At 29.7% G+C, this 23,715-nt stretch overlaps 2 protein-coding genes across 3 annotated transcripts; both read right to left on the bottom strand.

The window, feature by feature from the left end:
• Positions 1–7,457: 7,457 nt before the first annotated feature.
• Positions 7,458–12,091, bottom strand: LOC107838790 (protein XRI1). 2 transcript variants are annotated; one of them, XM_016681990.2, is made up of 5 exons: positions 11,935–12,091; positions 10,554–10,726; positions 10,234–10,318; positions 9,512–9,649; positions 7,458–8,116 (listed from the first exon to the last, which is right to left on the bottom strand). In XM_016681990.2, exons 1-5 carry the CDS (start codon positions 12,041–12,043, stop codon positions 7,830–7,832), a joined length of 792 nt encoding a protein of 263 aa, XP_016537476.1. In that variant the 5' UTR covers positions 12,044–12,091; the 3' UTR covers positions 7,458–7,829. The 2 variants fall into 2 exon arrangements, with proteins under 2 accessions (XP_016537476.1, XP_047250233.1); XM_047394277.1 differs by lacking the exon at positions 11,935–12,091 and adding an exon at positions 11,589–11,824.
• Positions 12,092–21,484: 9,393 nt separating this feature from the next.
• Positions 21,485–23,240, bottom strand: LOC107879602 (non-specific lipid transfer protein GPI-anchored 15). The gene is made up of 2 exons (XM_016726615.2): positions 22,810–23,240; positions 21,485–21,716 (listed from the first exon to the last, which is right to left on the bottom strand). Exons 1-2 carry the CDS (start codon positions 23,162–23,164, stop codon positions 21,700–21,702), a joined length of 372 nt encoding a protein of 123 aa, XP_016582101.1. The 5' UTR covers positions 23,165–23,240; the 3' UTR covers positions 21,485–21,699.
• Positions 23,241–23,715: the final 475 nt, after the last annotated feature.

Raw genomic sequence — 23,715 nt, 5'->3', positions numbered from 1 at the left:
TGTTGTTTTTACTTAAAGCGTCTCAAGTTAGATTCTTCTGGTTCGGTCTTTCTCTGAACTTTGCACATACGTTAAGTACTAAAAGCTTCAAATTAGATTCTTGTGATTCAATCCTTCCATAGACCTTATACGTAGGTTTTAGTGCATCGGACCTTTTTTTTTACCGAAAGCGTCAAGTTAGATTCTTGTGGTCCAATCCTTTACCGTACATAAAAAGAAGTTTAGTACAACATATTGTCCTTTTTACTAATAGCCTCAAGTTGTATCCTTGTGGTTCAGTCTTACATAGCAGAAACTTTAGTGCACCGTACTGAGTGCAATAATTAATGGCATTTCACGACGAACTCCGGCGGCGGCAGACAGTATACGCCATGGCCGCCGTGGCGGAGGCACCACGTTGGATACCGGAGAGGGGTAAAGTTGTGAAGAATGCAATAAGGAAAATATTCTCATGTTTTTCATGTCATTCTAGATATTCTTCGAGACGTAGACAGGATTTGAAGTTTACTTGATGACTAATGATTATGTGTATGTTGATAAAAGCATATTTAGAATTGAAAGTTGACTTAGATTTTCAAGGATTACGAGTTGATTTATAAGAATGATTGAGTTGACAGTTAAATATTTGTAAATAAATTTATTCATAGATATATAGAAAGATTAATTTGATCGAAAATATTGAGTTCGCGTGAGCCTTTTAATAAATTATTTGGATGGTTGTGAATAATGTAATAAAGAAAAAATTCTGATGATTTTCATGTCAACAACGTCGTAATTCATAACACTACCTCAGAGGTGAGATAGGAAAATTGTGTTCATGGGTCGGTTTGGGTCGGTTTGAATCGGTTATTGGTCAAAATCATAACCAAATCAACTTAGTCGATTTTTAAATTTCTAAAATCAAATCAAATCAACACACGAAAATAACTGCCTGTTTGGTTCTTGTCGATTTAGTTGGTTTGGTTCAGTTTTTTTCGGTTTATAACTTTATCTAACGATAAAAATTGAAATTTTAAAAAAATAAACTCAATCCAACATATGAGATGTCAACCGAGTGTTGTGCCTCAACCTTGAAACTAAAATATCAATTCAGTGCTATTCTTAGATAAAGCCATGAACAACACTATATGAACGCTTATATAAAAAATATTTAGAAACTACATATAAGAGAACAATATGATTAACCCCCCAAAAGGTGAACACATAATTTTTTTGCTCAATAGCAACTAAAAAGAAAGTTCAAAACTAGTGATTATCTATAATCTAATGAAACACAGCTGTAAAATCCTATATAGACAACAACTTAATTTTCACAATTAGTATTATTTGCCATTCAAAGTGCAAAAATCTTTTACAATCTCATAACGTACTCTCAACTAGATGGAGACATGACTAAAAGTGCTACGGCTAAAGTTAAATACATGTTTAAAAATTTAAAATGTAATAGTTATTTATATTTTATTCATCAATAATATATACATATATATATATATATATATATATATATATATATATATAAAATAAATTTATTGGTTCGATTTGGTTATTTTTGTCGGATATTTTAGTGTAAAATCAAAACCAAACCACATAATTATCAGTTTTTAAAATATAAAATCAAACAATATCAAATATCGGTTATTTTAGTCGATCTGATTTGGTTCTTAACCAAACCGTGAGCACCCCTAGTTGAGATTATTCAAGCATATGAAGATAAGGTATACGGATGCGCCGGTTAAAGATGTGAGAAGTTGATCTATCGAAAATAGTTTCTCTACCCTATAATGATAAGGATAAACTCTACGTGAAACTCACCGTTCCCAGATTATACTTGTGGAACTGCATCAGAGGCGGAGCTAGCCTAGTAAAGGGGATTCAGCTTCGACGAAAAAGTATATTATTAATACATGGTTACAATAATTTTTATATATATTTTAGATGTTGAATCCCCTCCGATGGGTATTTTTTTTTTTCAGATTTTGAATCGCCTAAGTAGAAATCCCTGCTCCGCCTCTGAACTGCATCCATTTAATAGGATTTGACATCATAATGACGTGGGATTTACATTCTTTTGATGTCATTAGTATTTAATAGTAAAAATAAAAGTAAATGAAATACCAAAGTACACAATGTAAAAGTAAATAAAATCCCAAGAACACAATATAAAAAGTATAAATTTATTTTATATTCTGAAAGAGAATCTAATTCTCTATTCATTTGGGATTTGAGAAAAAAGTAAAAGACATTGGGATATATTCTCACATATATCTAGGTTTATATCTTTTTATTTTCTTGGCTTTAATAATAATATATACTTTTTTTTAATTTTTTACTCTTTTTGCTACTTTTCTTTTCCTTTAATTTTCTTTCTTTTTTATGTCTCTAAATTCAAGTAATAAAAAGTAATTCTAGTATTTGAATCCCAAAGTATTTTCCTACTTTTGTAAATTAGAAATATGAAACTTCTTATTTCTTTTATTATTTTTGTTATATTAGTTGCATGTTTCCCTTTTCATGAGTTACTTTGATTAATTTTTAAAACTAAATAGATTAAAATGAATTTTTAAATTATAATTTCAATATTTAAAAATTATATGAAAAGTGCTATTATAACCTATAATTCTTTTCGTATCACATAAAATATGTCATTTGCTATAAGTATATACATTAACCTCAATTTGGAACAAACATAACGTTACGACTTATCGAGGAAAATGCAAAAAAATTAAAGGAGATAACATATTAAGTGGTTGATAAATTGCATAGTAAAAAAGAAAAGTGGTTGATAAACTTAACTATTTAATGAGTAATTGAGAAAACATATAGAATTTTTTTCAAAATTTGGATCAAAAAGTCTAATAAGTACACTATTTTATCATGTGTTCAGATTCTCAACTAAAATAAAATAAGCAGTAATTCGACCATCCAATTGTTGTTTGTTGATGAATTAAGTTTTTTTATTTATTCCTTTTAATAAGGTGTATAAAATTCAATGTGAACAAGTAAAAATGAACTGAAAGAGTACTACTATAATTTTTAGATGTATTATTTTGTAAATATATAAACATGTGGATTAATTACACTTCACACTTAAATAAATTCTTAGAAAAATTAAAATAAAAAGAAAATAATGCTCTAATTTCTATGGAATTACATAAAATTTGGAGATCTGACTTACTGACTTAAATTTCTTTATTGAAGTGAGGAAATATACTTTTTATGGAAAGTCAAATCAATAACTCTGTTTAAGGCTGAAAAATAACCCCAAAAAGTCATTAACTTATTTCAGAAATAAATCTAAAAGTTAAAATTGAATGTCATATTCCAATATTTTTACAATATTATATTCAGTATTTCTTAAATCGAGGATCTATCAGAAACAATTTTTCTACCTTGTTTCTGAGGTAATAATTTACTTCGAAAATATATACTGAATATATTGTTGTTGATATTATATATTCAGTGTGATTTTTTCAAATGAAATTTGAAAAAATTAAAGTATACGTAAGCCTTATTTTTACTTTAAAAGGTAGAGAAATTTTTTTTCCGATAAATTCTCAACTCAATAAAAAAAATTAAAAAAAATAATAGATAAGAAAAAATCATTACAAAATAATTAAAAGTTGCCATAAATAGATCCTACATCTTTGTACCTTATCATAGTTCTATTATCCATAGTCATATGAAACAAAATAAGTCCATACTTTGACTTAATTATTATATATAATATAAAATAATAACGTTTTTAGTACCAATGATATTTTGTTTTAATTTACATGTATTTAATCAATTCAACACTTTAGAAAAAAGAATCAAATTAGATTATAGCCTAAAAGCTTAATACATTGATGTTTGAGTTGTTGAAACACCTTCTGACGGAAATATAAGATAAAACTATTTATAGTTGATTCATATAGTTCGATCTTTTTTCGAACCCTGGACTTCGCGAAACTGTAATGCACTGGACTGTCCTTATTTTTAGGCTTAATACATTGACGTTCGAGCTGTGGAAACAACTTCTAGCGAAAATATAAGATAAAATTGCCTATATTAGATTCATATAGTCCGATCTTTTTTCAAACCCTGGACTTCGTAAAGTTAAGTCAAAGTTGTACTGCACCGGACTGTCCTTAGTTTTAGGCTTAATACATTGAGGTTTGAGCTGTGGAAACAACTTCTGGCGAAAATACAAAGTAAAACTGCTTATAGTAGATTCATCTGGTGCGATTTTTCCTCGGACCCCGTGCTTTACGAAGCTGTACTGCACTGAACTGTCCTTATTTTTAGGCTTAATACATTATTTTCAAACCTATCAACAAATTTCATTTAAATATCCGAACTACAAGTTTTTTTTTTAATTTCATTCGAGCAAATCTAAACACATGATAATGTGTTTCTATTCGATATTTTCCGTTCAAATTTTGAATTATATGAATAAGTAAAATACTTAAAATATGTCATCTTTTTTAATTATATGAATTAGTTTCAATCAACCATAAAACTTTAAACACGTACTTCCAATTGAGAATAATATGCATAATTAAAAGCGATAATATATATTTTAAATACTTAACTTATCTATATAATGAACACTTACGATCACGAACAAAAGTTTTTCATTTTCCACAGATGAACAACAAACTTAATAAATTATTGATACCTACTATAAAGAAATAATTTTAAAAAATAAACTATTGTGCACAAAAATGTCAAATGTCCTTTTTTTTTACCTAACCAAAAAATAATAATTGTTTCAGAAAAAGACGAAATTTTACATATTTGTACAGGTCTGTTAGTTTGCCATACAGCTATCAAATATGCCTGCCATAATTGTTACAATTTAATTAATTAATACACTATTTATATAGTACTTTTGCATTATTAGAAAACATCAAAAAAAATAATAATAATAATTAATGGGTAATAGTCTATGAAAAAAAATATTTGTTAGATACTTCTTGATGTTTGTAATTTTTTGAATTTAGTGCCATAACAACTTGTATATTGACCTATTGTTAGAGTATTACATATATATATATATTAGGTCTTGTAACTTTCACGTAATTCGATTCAGAATTTAAATTTTATAAACTCAGCTATAATGATATATTTGATTCATTAATTTTTATTTTTATTTAAGTTTTTTTTTTACACAACATTTTCTTCATATATTTGTGTAAGAATAGTTTTTTTGGGGGGATCGAATTCACTCATAAGGATGATAATTAAGTTATTTTTCTATAAATACATCATTATGAAAGTAGAAAAATCGATTTTTGAATTAGAAACATTTTTGAATAATTTGAAAAGGCGAATATATATAGATAATGTAAGGGTTACGTTATTATCAATTAATAATTCAAATCGTGATTTAAAAAATATATGTTTCTATTTTTTTTCTTACATCCTTTTTTTAGCCAGTCGAATTGAGGAATAAATGTCTTTAATTTAAATTATTCTACTTAATTTTACCTTTTTATCGAATAAAGAAAATGAATATTATAGAACAATATTTTACAGGTTCAATTTGTGACCTCTTAATTTTTTTCATTACTAAGAATAGATTTCAAATTAAGCACACGTTAGTCAACATTAAATTAAATAATGATTAGGGTCCCTACCAATTAAAATGATGATTTTCTTTTTTACCAAATCTTATTTTACCAATTGTTACATAGAATGACTTGAACTTTTTATTAGTGTTATGGGAAATGGTCCTATTTTATTTTATGAAAAACTCATAGTAACATGTGCCACCTATGATAGCTACTCATTATAATTTGTACATATTATTTAAAAAAAAATAAAAATTGGACTATAGAGTATGGACCTTCCACTCACATTATTATTTAATTAGTGCAAGTAGCATATTCAAAAAAAAGTTACAAAATCTTGATAATTATTGTTATATTAACTTCACTTTTATCACATGAAAACATCATTTGTATCTTTGGTAGTTTTATTTATCTTAAATATATATTAGTTTTACTGAACACGAAATTTAAATTGGTTAAAAAGAATAATAATATTAAACTAATATTATGTGTAACCGCTATTAAACTTGACTATAAAATTATGATTTTAAACATGTTATGTGTGATGATATCGAAATCAAAGAGTTACTAATATAAAAAATAATATTTTCTTTGAAATGGACTAAATCGAAAATAAGATAGCCAAGGATAATTTTACTTTTTTTACGAAGTATTTTTTTCTTAAAACTGTTTGGATATAGAATTGTTTGTAAGTTTTTTTTAATACAATTTCTCCAAAAGGTTGTTTTAATAATTTTCACTTCAATTGACTCAGGATAATTTAAAAACGACTCTAATTTTCATATATCATTAAAACTTTTTTCAAATATTATGTTTTTTTTTTTCAAATTTCATAATTTTTATGTTCGGATGCTTTTTAGAATATTGATAAATAAAATAAATTTACCAATATTCTTTATTAACTCAGAAACTGTAATTGTCAAGGAATTTTTTTTATTAACCTTTACCTTTTCCTTTTTTCTCTTTATTTTCTTTTTTCTTCTTTTTTTCTTTTTTTTTTCTTTTTCTTTTTCCTTTTACCAAATTTCAACTTATTTTATTAAGCCATAGGATGCAATAGTCAAAGGGATAGTTCACTTTAATCACATGCATTGCTTTCCTCCTATTATCTTTTTTTTTTTAATTTTTTAAAAAATAGACCTTACACTTATTTAATCATATTAATTTATAAGTATATCATAATTTTTAACATGATGCAAAGGGACAACTTAGGGATCACAAATTTAAAGAATATTAAGTGGTTCGGGTAGCTGAATTGGTGTATCGAGTGGTATTTCATAATGAATGTCCGAGATCGATTTTTTAATTGATATCTTCTTAGTTGAGCTCGTCGAATTGGGCTTGTTTAATTCGACTTATATTTCATGTGTAGTTTGCGAGCTGTTACACATGAGCGGTTTTATAAAATGCTCGCCTAATTAAGTAGCGACTATCTATTTTCTAGTGGTTCGAGAAAAAATTAATATCGATATTGTGTTATACTACGTAGATATTATTACTTCATATTTGAGGATAATATATTTCTAAAAATAGTCTAAATATCATATGTTGTTAAATAAAGGGACCAAAAAATATGTTTCAATTAATTAAAGAGCAAATATTACAAGGACCAAAAATAAAATTTATCAATATATTAGGAATTATAAGTGAAATTAACCCAAATTTTAATGTAGCAGGTCAAGTAATACATCCAATTCTTTATTTATTATTTTTATATATGTTTTAATTTACGTGATACATTTTTCTTTTTAATCGTAAAAATAAAGATAGTACACTTCTAAATTTGAAATAAATAACAAATTTGTTAGTGACTTTTTCAACTTTTATCAAATAGTTCCAATCCAACAAGATCCTTTTAAAGATCAATATAGTACTTTGGAAATCTTCAAATTGTCAGAAATAAAATTTAAAAAACAAAATATATTTCATTTAAGTAATTTTCAGCAACAAACATAAAATTTGTACATCCACTTACCTCCAATATATCTATACATTTCATACATAGCATGTCATAAGAGCGAGACGAGGTCACTTCGTCTGGAGGGACCAGGTCAGAGTTATCAAAGATATATTGACCACCTTTACCCCCACCCCTCTATTTACGAGCCTATTTATCATTTAAACGAACAAAATATAAAATATAAAATTACATATTCTTCTTTAATTCCACCTTCCTATTTCGATCCTAGGTTGAAAATTTAACAAAATAAGGAACTAAAACCCAAACCCTAGCTAGGTACGCCCTGTATTATATATCGATCTCTTGTGCTCGATCGATCACCCTCGAGTCCTTATAATCGTGATTGTCCCTCTCCCTTGAGTATGAATTTTAGTGAGCGCGACTACTTTCTTACCGGACAACCCTGGTCCGGCTGGTGATACGGTCGGGCGACATGCAAAGTCCCCGACCGGATGCCTAACGGGCCGGGTTGGCCTCATCAAAATCCTCTCATTGATGTCATTTAATGTCACATCACCTTCTTGCCCTCCTGGCTTAACTAGCCCAAATGGACACACAATTTTTCCAACCATCCTTTTCTTGCTTCTCTTTTGATCAACTCCTCCTTCAAAATAAAAAGAAAATAACATCACCAGACAGTACGATGTACAGAATATTCTGAATTAGCTGGATTCGAAAAAAGAAAATAAGATTATTAGACAGTCCGATGCACAGTACAAAGCATTATTTCGAGTTAGCAGAGTTCGAAAAAAGAAAATAAGATCATTAGACAGTTTGATGCACAGTACAAAGCATTATTTCGAGTTAGCAGAGTTCGATAAAAGAAAATCATATCACTAGACAATTCCCAGACCCCACTATGTGGGAATACACCGAGTATATTGTTATTTCGAGTTAGCAGAACTCGAAAAAAGAAAATAAGATCACTAGACAGTCCGATGCACAAATTGAAACATTATTTCGGGTTAGCAGGGTTCGAGAAAAAAGAATAAGATCACCAAACATTACGATGGACAAAACATTCTGAGTTAGCACGGTTCGAAAAAAGAAAATAAGATCACTAGACAGTTCAATGCATAAATCATATCGAGTTAGCAAGGTTCGAAAAAAGAAAATAAGATCATCAGACAGCCCGATGCACAGTGCATTATTTTGAGTTATCAGGGTTCGAAAAAAGAAAATAAGATCACCAGACAGACCGATGCGCAAAACATTTCGAGTTATGAGGGTTCGAAAAAAGGATCACACTTCAAGAAGTATGACGAGACATCCTACACGCTAGCAGGTATAGTGATTGTTGTTACGATTCAAACTTATGACCTATAACGTCTTTGGAATTAAATAATATATTAATTGCCCTTAGTGTTACAAAATATTATTCAAATTAAAAAAGCAAGTCAATAACAGTAGTGGTTACTTTTTGACTTTTAAGTATCCAATTTTTGCTATTAAAGAAAGAAAATTAAAACATAGTTAATTAAAGAGATCTAAAAACAGGAAGAATAAAATTATTTTTTGTGCTATATTATTTTCATCCTTCCTTGAGTTAGAAGAATGGAAATTTTAGAAAAATAAATAAATAAATTGTACTAGTAGTTGAAAATTCTGATATAAAAGTCACACTTTAATTAATAGTTTAGACTTTAAGGTAAAAAATGGAAAATGACGTCTTTTCATTCAAGGACATATTTAAAAATTTAATCACGAGTTCGACAAAATTCAATAGCTTTTGATCTTCTGAATTCTTATTAAAAAATGATCCACATTAAAAAGCGCATGGGATCCGAAAAAATACCAGACCAAAAAGATTTATTATACGCAATCTAAATTTGTATTTCTACAAAACTATTTCCACGAAAAAAAAGAACAATCCACATAATATTTATAAATAATTTATCTAAAACGCAGTCTGCATTTTTTAAATATTCAAAATTCATAAACTTAAAATTCTGAATCCGCCACAACACACTCAATTATAAAAGGGAAATTAGAGAATTACCATATTGTTGGGGTAATTGTTTTTGATTAATATTATTATGATGAGATGATGATGTTGGTGAAGATGAATAATAATAATAATTTTCTGATATTGCTTCCTCCTTTGAATATTCTTCACTCATTTTGCTCATGGGATCACCTGTAATTAATCATTAATATAAATTATCATTAATATTAATCATAACACAAATAATTAATTATATTTCTTCTCATAAATTTCAAATTAATGTCCAAATCATAACGGCTTGTTACTAATCATAATTAGTCCATCCTTAACGGTTTAATTTTTAAAAATGAATTTGACAAGAAAAATTATGAAAAATAAAACTAGTAATTTTTCATAAATAATTTTGAATGATGTTTTAGATCAATTATTAAGTAATTACGAATAAATTTATACATTTATAGTGTAAAAATAATTTTTTGCGTTAAAGTGGATCCTTTGTCGGGATATGCTTTAATTGTTATAACGAAATGATGTTATAGATTCACGTGTATATAACATGAAAAGCCCTTTCAAAAGAGCTTGACCACTATAATTAAAATATTGTTCTAGAGAAATCTGACGTTGTAATTTAAGTCCTTTTAAAAAGAAAAGAAAACAAAATAGAATATCTACATTTATTTAATTACAAGGGAAAATTCAATTTCATTTCTAAATTGTTCAAGCAAGATAAATTTTTAACTATAATTTGATAAATTAAACTATTAAAAAAGAATTACCAGAAAAGCTATCACACTTGGTTATTTGGCTAAAACAATCATAATCCTCAGAAAATTGTTGGTCCATTGTGGAACTCCACAAATTCTGCAACACAAATATATATATATATATATAAAAAAAATTACAATTTAACCAAATAGAAATTATTATAAAACCAAGTAATTAATCAGACGTCTCGGGTTCCGAGTTCTAAAAATGAAAAAAAAATCCACGAGAACACCGCCCTCAGAAACAGGCTTTACCATGCATGAATCTGAATTTACTCGAACGCCAATGCAGATATCCAATAAGCAAAAAAGATTAATGTAATTAATTGTACCTTAATGGAATTATTTGAATCATTAATTTGATAATTCTCCTTCTCTTCATCATCATCATCAAATAATAATAAACGTCTTCTTTTTGAGTTGAATTTGAATAATGCATCTTGTAGATATCCACTTGATAAGTCACAATCAAGATTTGATAAAAATGGTGGAGTGCTCTCCATAACTATATAACATAAAACCAAAAAAAAAAAAAAATATTAGTAGAGCTAAATTCATCTAAAAAAATCACATTATAAATAACATTTTACATCGAGCTTATCAAAAAATCATGTTATATATATATATAAGGTTAATTTATTTTATATTTATACATAAAAGTACTGAAAATTCTGACTTCACTATTGTTCGTTAAGTCAAACAAGAAAATTGAGAAACTAAAGAGGGGGTTCATGAATCAAATCTTTTAGTCGAAAAATCAACTTATACGTATATAGTAGATGTTAAATTCTGACTCGACTACCGAAAGAGATATGAAAAAGTGATAGAAGGGGATTCATGAAACAAATCTTTTCGCCGAAAAAACTACTTATGTGTATACAGTAAATGTTAAATTCTGACTCGACTAGACTACTGAAAGAGATATTAAAGAGTGATGGAAGGGGTTCATGAACCAAATCTTTTCGTCAAAAAAACTTATGTGTATACAGTAGATGTTAAATTCTGGCTTGACTACTGAAAGAGATATTAAAAAGTGAAAAAAAACTTATGTGTACTACTGAAAGAGATATCAAAAAGTGAAAAAAAAAATTATGTGTATACAATAGATGTTAAATTCTGACTCGACTAAAGAAAGAGATATTAAAAAGTGAAAAAAAAAAACTTATGTATGTTAAATTCTGACTCGACTACCGAAAGAGATACTAAACAGTGACCAAAGGGGGTTCATGAAACAAATCTTTTCGCAGAAAAAACTTATGTGTATACAGCAGATGTTAAATTTTAACTCGACTACTGAAAGAGATACTAAAGAGTGACAAAAAGGGGTTCATGAAGAACCAAATCTTTTCGTCGAAAAATCAACTTACGTGGTAGATGTTAAATTCTGACTCGACTACCGAAAGAGATACTAAAAAGTGACCAAAGGGGGTTCATGAAACAAATCTTTTCGCTGAAAAAACTTATGTGTATATAGTAGATGTAATTCTAACTCGACTACTGAAAGAGTTCGCCGAAAAAACTTATGTGTATGCAGTAGATGTTAAATTCTAACTCGACTACTGAAAGAGATACTAAAGAGTGACAAAAAGGGGTTCATGAAGAACCAAATCTTTTCGTCGAAAAATCAACTTAAATGTATACAATAGATGTTAAATTCTGACTCGACTACTGAACCAGATATCAAAGAGTGAAAAAGTAGGTTAGGAATATTACATGGAGAGATGTCATTGTTGAAAACTTCAAGGCCATGGAAGTCACAACCTAGGGAAGATAAGCTATGGAGATTATTGTTGTTGTAAGCAATTGAGTGAAGGTCACCCATTTTTCTTCCTCTTTTGGTTGATTGATAATATTTTTGTGATGTAGAAAAATGTATGTTACAAATGTGTCATCTAGTATTTAAATAGAGACAAAAGATAGGGCCCACAAGATAGAAAAGAAAAAAGGCAAGACAAGGTGCAAAATTTAAAAAAAAAAAAAATGGTGAAATTTTTAAATAGGAAATTTTTAAAATTTTGAGTCGTGAATGCAGTCACTAAAATTAATTGTATTAGAATATAAATAATCTACATCACGTTCTTTGAAGTTCAGTCCTTTTTCGAATGTCATTAATATGAGATATTTTGTTCACCAATCTGCTCTTTTTAAAAAATTTCAAGACTTGTTACAACTTACAACAACTGTTAAATATATTTTTAGTTTTTACTATGTTGAAGTTATGGTAGGATAAATGATATTCTTAAAATTTGTAATTAGATAGACAAATTCGAAATTTTATTTTTATGAATTCTGAATTTTAGGATAATAATCTTAAGTATTAGTAATCGGATTTTGTACATTTAAGTTGTGAATTTATCTTAATATATATATAAGATTTATAAGCGCGATGATTATCTTTTCAATATATACAAGATTTACAAGCTCGATGATTTACAAGATTTTGCAATTTCAAAATCATTCTATCGAATAACATGTTTTTCAAGATAGTCTGAATTAAAATTACTGAATTCTGTCAAACTCACATGTAAGATGATCAAAACATTTGTATTTTTTTATAAGATGAATGGGTAGGTAATAACTTATTTCAAGATATATTTACACCCAAACAAATAAATGACTAACACGTATTATTTATATATGAGCTTTATCTATTTCTTATATTCTCCACTCATTTTTTAAAAAATCTCAAAATTTGTCATCTACTATTTTAATTTCTCTAAGGTAGCTATCATATATTATTGTTTTTGTCTGCATAACTAGCCTCCAGGTTATATTGGAAATTTATTCTTTTTTCCCCTCTGCTTCTTGATATTTATTTAGTTTTATTGTTATTTTGAAGGGAAACAACATTTTTGATCCTTCAATTATTTATAAATTCTAATTTCAACCCTTTTGATATATAATTTAGTACATTTAATTTTAAATTAATAATAATATGTGTTTTGATCCTTTTATAAAAGAAATGTGTTGTATTTACATTGTTTCTAGACGTATATATAGCAACCTTAAATATTATTATTAATTTAACATAACGTATATAGACAATTAATAATAATATTTAACATAACGCATCTTTTAAGTTTTAACTAATGTAAGATTAATTATACTTAGTTAGATATTACAAGGGTTAAAATTAGAACTTATTAACAGCTAAGGGACTAAAAATGCTATTAATCCTATTTTTAATCATTAATAATAAAGTTACTCCTCTTTTTCTTGACTACTATAAACTGTTTTTTTCTTAAGTTGAGAGGGTATTAAAAAGGATCGTTTGGAGCATTAAAGTTTTTGGTATGCGCGGAGTTCGAGGAAGGATCGAGTCATAATGATCTATCATAAGTTGTCTCACCTTACATTTTTGCCAGCGGCGGGTATTTCTACGACTTAAACTCATAACCTCCCGATCACATGACAACAACTTTACTCATTACTCCAGCTCCCCGTCTGAGTCGAGAGTGTATTAAACTCTACGCTGTAGCTCTGAAATAGATGTAAGATCGACGTACAATTTATCTTTCTCCGACTTCATTTTGTGGAACTAAGGTTAATATGTAGGTCGACGTATACGATCCATCTTTCTCCGACTTTATTTTGTGGGACAACGGTTAGTATGTAGGTCAACGTACGACCTATCTTTCTCCGACTTTATTTTGTGGGACTACGGTTAGTATGTAGGTCGACGTACGATCTATCTTTCTCCGACATCATTTTGTGGGACTACATTTAGTATGTAGGTCGACGTACGATTTATCTTTCTCCGACTTCATTTTGCCGGACTACTGTTAGTATGTAGGTTGACGTATGATCTATCTTTCTCCGACGTTCGACTTCATTTTGTGAGACTACGATTAGTATGTAGGTCGACTACAACTTATCTTTCTCCGGCTTTATTTTGTTGGACTATGATGAGTATATTATTATTGTTGTAATAAAGTTATTCCCCATTCACAAATTCGAAACATTACTTTTTTTTTAATTAAAGTTTTTTTTCAAAATTCTTGGTCCTCATATAAGTTGTAAAGTATTAAGGGAACAAGAAAAGAAATAAAGTGAAAATATAATCATGATTTTAGAAGAAGCAAAAATTCAGTCAACCATGCCAGCAAGCAACAAATAAGAAAAAATTATTTTTTTAAAAATAGATTTTGTGATTTATTTTTTTATAGGGATTCGTTAAATAATTCAACTTTTTAAAATTTTGCATGATTAAATAAGTGAGTATGTGGGGGACTAAATAATTATTGCAGTGGTTATGATATCATTTTGTTGGCAAATGCATGAAGGGACTGCATATTACTTTTACATGCTTCATAGACAAATACAAATTCAAATTCAGCTTTTTCTATCTCTCTTGCTTTTTTCACCTTTATTTTACTTTATTTATTTATTTATTTTGAAGTTTTCTTTTCTATAATTCAATGGATAAGAATTTTGAGTAATAACATGATGAATAGTTCTTTTGTTAGAGTGTCCACATCAATTTTTTTTTTGGTTTCTGTCTGGTGTCCGATATTCAGCATCCGATATTTATATTAGGACTCGGCTAATTTAGGTTGGTGTTGTGTCACTCACAAACGGGATTTTTCTCATACTGAGAATTCAAAGCTGAAACTTCTGATTAAAATGGACAAATTCTATCCATGAGAGAATGTCCAAATCAAATTTGTTGGGTTTCTGTCTGGTGTTCGATACACGGTATTCGATATTCATATTAAGACTCGACTGATTCAGATTCGCGTCGTGTAACTCCCTAATGGGACTTTTTTTCATACCGAGAACTCAAACCTAAAACTTCTGGCTAAGAGTGGGAAAGCAGTTAGGTAATTCTAACCTTGTGAATTAGTTTTTGAAGTTGAATTAAATCTTTAGTGTACTTCTTTAATGTCATGTAGCAATTCAAGACTTTTGTATTTTCTATTATCAAAATTGTAAAAGTTCATGATTTTTGAATATTAAGTTAGGCTTAACAAATGTTATATATAGTATTGTAGTGGGTGGGTATGTGAAATGGAGGCTCGCAGTTGGGTACTGTGCGATAAGAATGTGTTGCAAAGGTTTAAAAGTAATTTTTACAAAGTGATGGTTAGATTGATACTATTGTATGGAACAGAGAGTTGATCAGTTAAGAACGTTCACATTTAGAAGATGATTGTACGAGAGATGAGAATGCTCATATGGTATGTGAGAGACCTAATTAGGAACGAAGTTATATGGGGCAAGGTGGATCGGTGGCCCCAATAACGGACAAGATGAGGAAAGCAATGGCTGAGATGGTTTGACGTGTAAAGAGGAGGTTTGTGGATGTGCCAGTAAGGAGATGTGCGATGTTGACTATAACATGAGTTAGGAGAGGTAGAAATAGAACCGAAGATGAACCAACAGAAGTTGATTAGACAAGACCTGACACAGTTTCAGCTCATTAATCAGGACATGACCCATGATTTCTATACAACATGTTATGATGATCACCTGATTTAGGTCAGAAATCCTAACGATCACCATAACTTGTTAAGACAAGTCTCCTGGGATCCTATTATATTTTACTCTCGGTTATGGTGAATATAGGTTATTTTTCTCGCAGTTTCTTTAACAAGGGCAAAACATAAAAGGTGACGCTGAAAAATTATAGATGTCTTACTAGATTTCTATACAACATGTTACGGTGATCACTTGGTTTTGACCAGAAATCCTGACGATCACCACAACTTGTTATGACAAGTTTCTTGCGCCTTACTTGGATTTTGCTCCCCATTATGGTGAACAGGTTATCTTTCGCGCAGTTTCTTTATCAAGGGCAAAATATAATAGGTGACCCTAAAAAATTATAGTTGTGTGTTAATATATTTCTATATAACATGTTACAGTGATCACCTGGTTTTGGTCAAAAATCATGACGATCACCATAACTTGGTAAGACAAGTCTCCTGCAACTCACTTGAATTTTGTTCTCGATTATGGTGAATATAGTTTATTTTTTGCGCAGTTTCTTTAACAAGGCAAAACATAAAAGGCGACTCTGAAAAATTATAGATGTGCTTGTAAATTTCTATACAATATGTTACGGTGATCATCTGATTTCGGTTAGAATAATCCTGATGATCACCATAACTTGTTAAGACAAGTCTCCTGCGACTCACTTGGATTTTGCTCCCCGATTATGGTGAATAGGTTATTTTTCGCCCAATTTCTTTAACAAGGACAAAATATAAAAGGTGACCCTGAAAAATTATAGATGTGTTAGTAGATTTCCATATAACATGTTACGGTGATCACCTTGGTTTTGGCCAGAAATTCTGACGATCACCATAACTTGTTAAGACAAGTCTCCTACAAATCACTTAGATTTTGCTCCCAATTATGGTGAATAGGTTATTTTTCGCGCAATTTCTTTAACAAGGGCAAAATATAAAAGATGACCCTGAAAAATTATAAATGTGTTAGTAGATTTCTATACAACATATCACTTAGTTCTGGTCTGAAATTCTGACGATCACCATAACTTGTTAAGACAAGTCTCCTGCGACTCACTTGGATTTTGCTCTCGATTATTTTTCGCGCAGTTTCTTTAATAAGGACAAAATATAAAAGGTGACCTTGAAAAATTATATTTGTGGAAATCACTCTATTAAGTTAATTATATTTTGCAATTTTAAAACACTATATGCATATATATATGATTTGTAACATTTTAATATTCTGACTTATTTTCCAACTATTTTCCTCTTTTCAAACTTTAGGTTTATTTGTGGGGCTTCCCTCTTTGTCATCTCAGTTAGCATATCAAACCAAAAGTAAACAAAAGTAGACCCCAAAATCTTTTGAGAGTTTCCATGGGGTTGGTTAGCACTCCTATTATACTAACTTTAAGTGGGACTCACAATATGTCATGCTATGACTTTATGTCAAATATTATCGGTGCGGAGTTAGAATTTTCACTGAGGGGATTCAGAAGTAAGCATACGAACTAGAAGAAGGGGGTTTAATATCTACTATAGATACAGTGTCAGTAGCGGAGTCAGTATTTTCACTAAGGGGATTCAGAAGTAAACATACGAACTAGACGAAGGGGATTTTCAATATCCACTGTAAATACATAAAAAATAATTTTAACCATGCATAAATAGTATAATTTTCTGCCGAAGGAGGTCCGGATGAACCCCTTTGTCCAAAGGTGGCTCCGCCCTTGATCAGTGCGGAGTCAGAATTTTTACTAAGAGGGCTCATAAGTGAACGTACGAACTAGTCGGAGGGAGTTCAACATCTACTATATATACATAAAAACAATTTTTACTATGTAGATATAACATAATTTTTCACAGAAAAGGGTTCGAATGAACCCCTAGCCCAACGATAGCTCCGCCCCTGAATATTATCTTCGTCTCAAAATAAATATCGTTTTACCTCTTTTCATGTCGATGAAGAGCTGCTTCGTTGCCCTTTTTTATCAGACGTTTCTTGAGAATTGAACACTACTAATATGAAGTAGTATTATAATATAAAGGTACAATTGAAAACAAGAGTACTAATTATTGTCTTGAATTTTTAAAGCGACACATATTTTAGGATGAATTTTTTTTTTTTTTTGCTAAAACGATACTTAATTTGGAACGGAGAAATTAGTCCGTGGACCCAAAGGTGAAGAATTTTGTAAGATATGGGACCATATTTTTCAAACATGGAGAAAGAAGTTTGGTTTGTGTATGTTAAATGAGGGACATCCAAATTTGTGTGAATGACATTAATTTATTTGTGATATTCCCTATATAACTCTCATTTTCAATTTATATGATAAATTTTGATTTGATATTGAGTATTAAAAAATTGAAAAAAAAGGTTAAATTTGTGATGTGAAGATCATAAATATTTGTGTTGTAAACCATATTACTAATGATAAAATAAAAATATTAAAATTGGATTCCCTCTTAACTTTCTGTCTCAATTTATATGACAAAGTTTGATTTGAAGTTGAATTTTAAAAAATAGAAAAAAGGTTAAATTTGTGATGTGAAGATCATAAATATTTGTGTTGTAAACCATATTACTAAAGATAAAATGAAAAATATTAAAATTTAATTATTTAAATACTCTAACAACAATAACAATAATATATGTAGTATCGCTCCACAAAGTGATATTCGGGACGATAGAATTTATCAAACCTAACTTCTACCTCAAAGGTCGAACAACTATTTTCGATAGATCCCCAACTTAAGATAAAAGTATTTGAAAAACAAGAGCAAACAACATAAATCTCGACAGTTTTGAGCTTAATTACAGAAAATTCCTACACTTTACATAATTACTGAAAATTCTGATTTTGAGTCTTTCAAGATACATAATTAGCTCCTGATACATCAAACGAAAATACATTTTTTTTACTTTGTAAAGATACATAACTAGCTTCCGATACATTTTTTTTTCAATTTTGAATCTGTCAACATACATAATTAGTTCTCTGATACATTCAACGAAGATACATAATTAGTTGAGAATTTTTGTAATTTTTTTATAAAGATGGAAATTTTTGTAAATATGATAAGTTAAAGGTGTATATTTATGTTATTTTTTTCAAAAAAAAGTAAAAAAAATATGTCATGTTTCTAATTTGTGTTGGAAATTACAATGGACTTAGATATAGGTCAAAATCAAATTATAGCTAACCTAGATATAGTAGGTATTTTTTAGTGATCCATAGTTTAAGAAAAATGTTTTGACTTTAATGTCAAATAAAGTACTATTATTTGATTTCATTTTGTAATTTTAATAGCTAATAATTTGGACACTCAATTAGTATACTCATATCTTTATCAAGATTATTAATTTCATTTTTTAAATTTAAGTAGCTTATGATAATTATAGTAATTCCTCTGATAGAACTTTAAGATAAAACTGCATTTAATACACCAAACTATTTTTTTTAAATGTTAATTTTAATAATCAAATAGCCTCTAATTTCATTAAAAGTCAAAGATATCTTAACTAAACATCTGAAATATATAATCCAGTCATAATCAAAAGGAAAATGATTTTGTCTGGTAATTAGTGAGCACTTAACTTTATTAAGCAAACCAACTATATCAATATGCAATTTAAATACCATATAAGACTCTCAATATTATGATAAGTAATGTTAATTAATAATATCAAAATTAGTTATGTCGGGATTATTTCTTATTCAATATTTGATTTGATGTATTCAAGGTATGTATTTTTTAACCTTGCTTATTCAGGTATTAATAATCCTAGTATCGCTAACACCAGAGTTGCTACGTATTATTTGTATACTTTATAATACTGATACGAACAAGGTATTAAATAATACCAAGTACCAAAGCAAAAATACATATATTAATTTCTCTAATACATCTCGCAAACAAGCTAATTCCCTTAGGAGAATAGCTACATACGTCGAAGGATAATCAATTAAACATTCTTCATCGTAATTTTATGCGACCACAACGTAACCACAAGTGTAGATGTGCTTTATTTTTTCTTTGTCGTTTTTTATTCGGCGTTCGGTATCTGCATTGGAGCTCGACTAATTCGGATTCACGTTGGGTAGGGCCCATTGAGGGGAAGCGCTCCCTACCAAGGATTTTTTCGTACCCACGGTTCGAACCTGAGACCTCTGATTAAGGAAAGAGTAGCCCCACAAGTGTGGATGTGCTTTCTTTTTTCTTTGGTTTTCCATTCGACGTCTGGTATCTGCACTGGAGCTTAACTAATTCAGATTCACACCGGGGAGGGCCCACTCGGGGGAAGCGCTCCCCTACCAAGGATTTTTCTGTATCCACGGCTCGAACCCGAGATCTCTGATCAAGGGAAGACCAGCCCCATCCACTATATCACGTCCTTTCAAATTGACATGTCTATCGCGCACAACTAATTCGAATTCACGCTGGATAGGGCCCATTGAGGGAAAGCCCTCCCTATCAAATATTTTTTCATATCCAGGACTCGAATCCGAAACCTTTGATCAAGGAAAGAGTAACCCCATCTGCTGTACAACGTCCTTTCAAATTGACATGTCTATCACAAACATAAAACATTCCTCTTGTAATGTCACAATCCAAATCCTAAAATCTTTTCAACAATAAAAAATGTTGTTGGAATCACCACTTAAAATAGTATATATGGCCTTATTGGGCTTTATTTTTCTTGCAAGATGTTAGTCCATTGGACCACAACTTTATCATCATGATTTTGTTAAGCACTTGGCTATATAATAATAATAAAAAAATTATAAACATACACCTTAACTTACCATATTTATATAAATTTTAATCTTTACAAAGTAATTGCAAAAATTTCAACTAATTATGTATCTATATTGGGTGTATCGGGAGTTAATTATGTATCTCAACAAACCCAAAATTGAAAAAAATGTATTGGGAGCTAATTATGTATCTTTACAAAGAAAAAGATGCATCTTCTTGGATGTATTATGTACCTCGACGGACACAAAATAGAAAAATATGTTGAGAGTTAATTATGTATCTTTACAACGAAAAAAATGTATCTTATTAGGAGCTAACTATGTATTTCGACAGATCCAAAATCGATTTTTTCAACAATTATACAAAATGTCAAAATTATCTGTAATTAGCTTCCAAATTGTCGGAATTAATGTTGTTTGACCTAATTACATATAAATTTATGCTTAGGAATTAGGGTTGAACTTAATGGATTCAGATGAACTCGCTACTACCATTCTTACTGCATAGCTCCTCTAACTTAATTCAGTCTGAACGATTTGTCTCTTTTTTGAATTGAACATAGCGGAAGGTAAATTGGGGCCGGAGGAAATTGTAACGAGAGGAATTGAACCCTCGCAAATAAGATGAAACTTTAGATAATCGGAAATTGTAACGAGAAGAATTGAACCCTCACAAATAAGATAGAAACTTTAGATAGCCCCAAACATTCCACTTATAACTCCCTCTGCTTCAATTTATGTGATAATGTTTAATTGCGTACGAAATTTAAGAATTAAAAAAACTTATGAAATTTATGATATAAAATAAATTATATATATTTATGCGATTATAAATTATCTCATTAAGTCTTGTTGAAATAGTCTTACAACAAATGCAGTGTAAATTCTAACAAATGGAATCTGAAGAGGGTAATTAGTATGTAATCTTATATCTATTTTTATTGGATAGAGAAATTATTTCTGATTACCCCTCGATAATCAAAATAGTATTGATTTTATTTAAAAAATTAACCAAATATAGAGGGTTAATTTCCTGGAACAAGGAAATTAAAATAAAAATATACTTATCCATTTAATCATCTAAACATGATAAATGGAACTATGGAAGCGTAGTACATTTGTTAAACATAATATAAATTAGCATCAATTTATTTTTATAGCAAACTGGAAATAATACTTTTATATTTGGTACACATAATTAATAATTAAGCAGCTGGAAATTCATCTTTATTCCTCCGATATCCAAGCTGAGAATTATAAACTCATGGAACAATATATCCTGCAAAGTATAAAAAAAACAATTTAATTAATAATTTACATAAGATGAAGAGTACATACGTGCGCCTACGTGGACCTTCAGTGTGTTGATTCACTGATGTTCCACGTAGGCACTATCGTTGCCAAAAATACGGTTTTTATTAGTCCAGGGGTAATAGAACCCTCCTAAAGTTCGAGTGTGTCTCAACAATTTCATGTATAATTCAAGATGAAAACAAAGTATTTTTCCTAAATAAATAAATTGTTTAAGTATTTGGATAGAAGTATTGGAGTTGATAATAAGTAGTAGTTAATATGGTTTGGTATAAAGGTGCCGTTGAACGCTTTGTCTATTAAAATGACTGAAATATCCTTAAAGTTATTTACAAAGTCGATGTAAAGATGTAAATTTAAAAGTATGTGCATCGCTACTTGAAATTATCTTTTGAATGATCTGATATGATGCAAATTCTCGTACTACGTGTCGGTGTCAGGGGTGGACCTACGTTATAATTTGGGGTGCTCCGACACCCACTAAACTCGACGCGGAATAGGTATAATTACATAAAAAATATACGAAAATAGGTATAAAACATATAAAAGAACCCACTCTAACAAAAAAGTTGACTGGGTGCACTGACATTTAGGGTGATCTTAAGGTGTTTCATTGCAGTGGTGGACTCAGAATTTAAGGATAGTGGGTGCTTAAGAAATTAAAAAGCTAAGAAAAAATAAAAAATGACCTCAATGAGGTTCGAACCCGAGTCAACACTTTCAGTGAAGCACCTTAAGATCCAACGCACCTAGCCAACTTTTTGTTAGAGTGGATGCTTTTATATGTTTTATACCTATTTTCGTATATTTTCTATGTTATTATACATATTCCGCGTCGAGTTTAGTGGGTGCCTGCCGGAGCACCCAAATTATAATGTAGGTCCGCCCCTGCTTCATTGGAAGTTTCGACTCAGGTTCGAACCTCATTGAGGTCATTTATTATTTTTTCTCAGCTTTTTAATATTTTTTAAGCCCCCACTATCGTTAAATTTTGGATCCGCCATTGGTGGGTGTATGTTAAACTCATTAACAAAAAAGAAACACACATATGTTACACTTACTTCCACATTTCTTGCCAATAGGTCTATTCTTGATGTTGCATCTTTTAGGAATAGTAACAGCAATTGCAGGATTAGCACCTGCATTTTTGGCTATTGGTGACAATATTGCAGCACATAGACACTTTGGTGAAGTCTTCAACAATGAACCAACTTTGCCACAACACATTGGTGGGACTTTGTTTCTACCATTTTTGGCTGCACCAAGACATGGTGCTAAACTAGTAGCTGGTGCATTGCCACAACTTATTCCTGTTGCTGCATTTGCTTGTGGGAGAATTGGAGTGTTGGAAATTGTGGCTAGAAAGTAAATGAATGTGGCTATAAAGTAAATTTTGTAAATGTAATTGGAAGTCATATTGATTGAAGTCTTTTTGTGTTTCTTTTCTAAGTGTGTAAGATAATGTGGTTGGTGGTGTTATGGACTTAGTGCCTTGGGTTTATATAGGGCTTTGATTGTGAAAAAATATATATATACTACGGTGTACTAAAGTTCTCGCTATGTGTAGGGTTTGGAGAAAAGTTTCAACCACTAAAGTGTTTATATAGGGCTTTGATTGTTAAAAAAAAAAAAAAAAAAACAGTTCGGTGTACTAAAGTTCTCGCTATGTGTAGGGTTCGGAGAAAGGTTCCAACTACAAGTGTTTATATAGGACTTTATTGTAAAAAAAAAAAAAAAAAAAAACAGTCCAGTGTACTAAAGTTTTCGTTATGTGCAGGGTCCCACCACTACAAGGGTGTATTGTACGCAATCTTACCTTGCATTTCTGTTAAGGTTCGGATAAGGGTCCTACCACAAGGGTGTATTGTACGCAATCTTACCTTGAATTTCTGCCAAAGTTCAGAGAAAGTTCCCACAAGGGTGTATTATACGCAGTCTTATCTTGCATTTATATCGGAGGCTCTTTC

Source organism: Capsicum annuum, chromosome 8, assembly GCF_002878395.1.
Source record: "Capsicum annuum cultivar UCD-10X-F1 chromosome 8, UCD10Xv1.1, whole genome shotgun sequence".
Classification (NCBI taxonomy): domain Eukaryota; kingdom Viridiplantae; phylum Streptophyta; class Magnoliopsida; order Solanales; family Solanaceae; genus Capsicum; species Capsicum annuum.
This window is presented reverse-complemented; position numbering and strand designations above follow the sequence as displayed.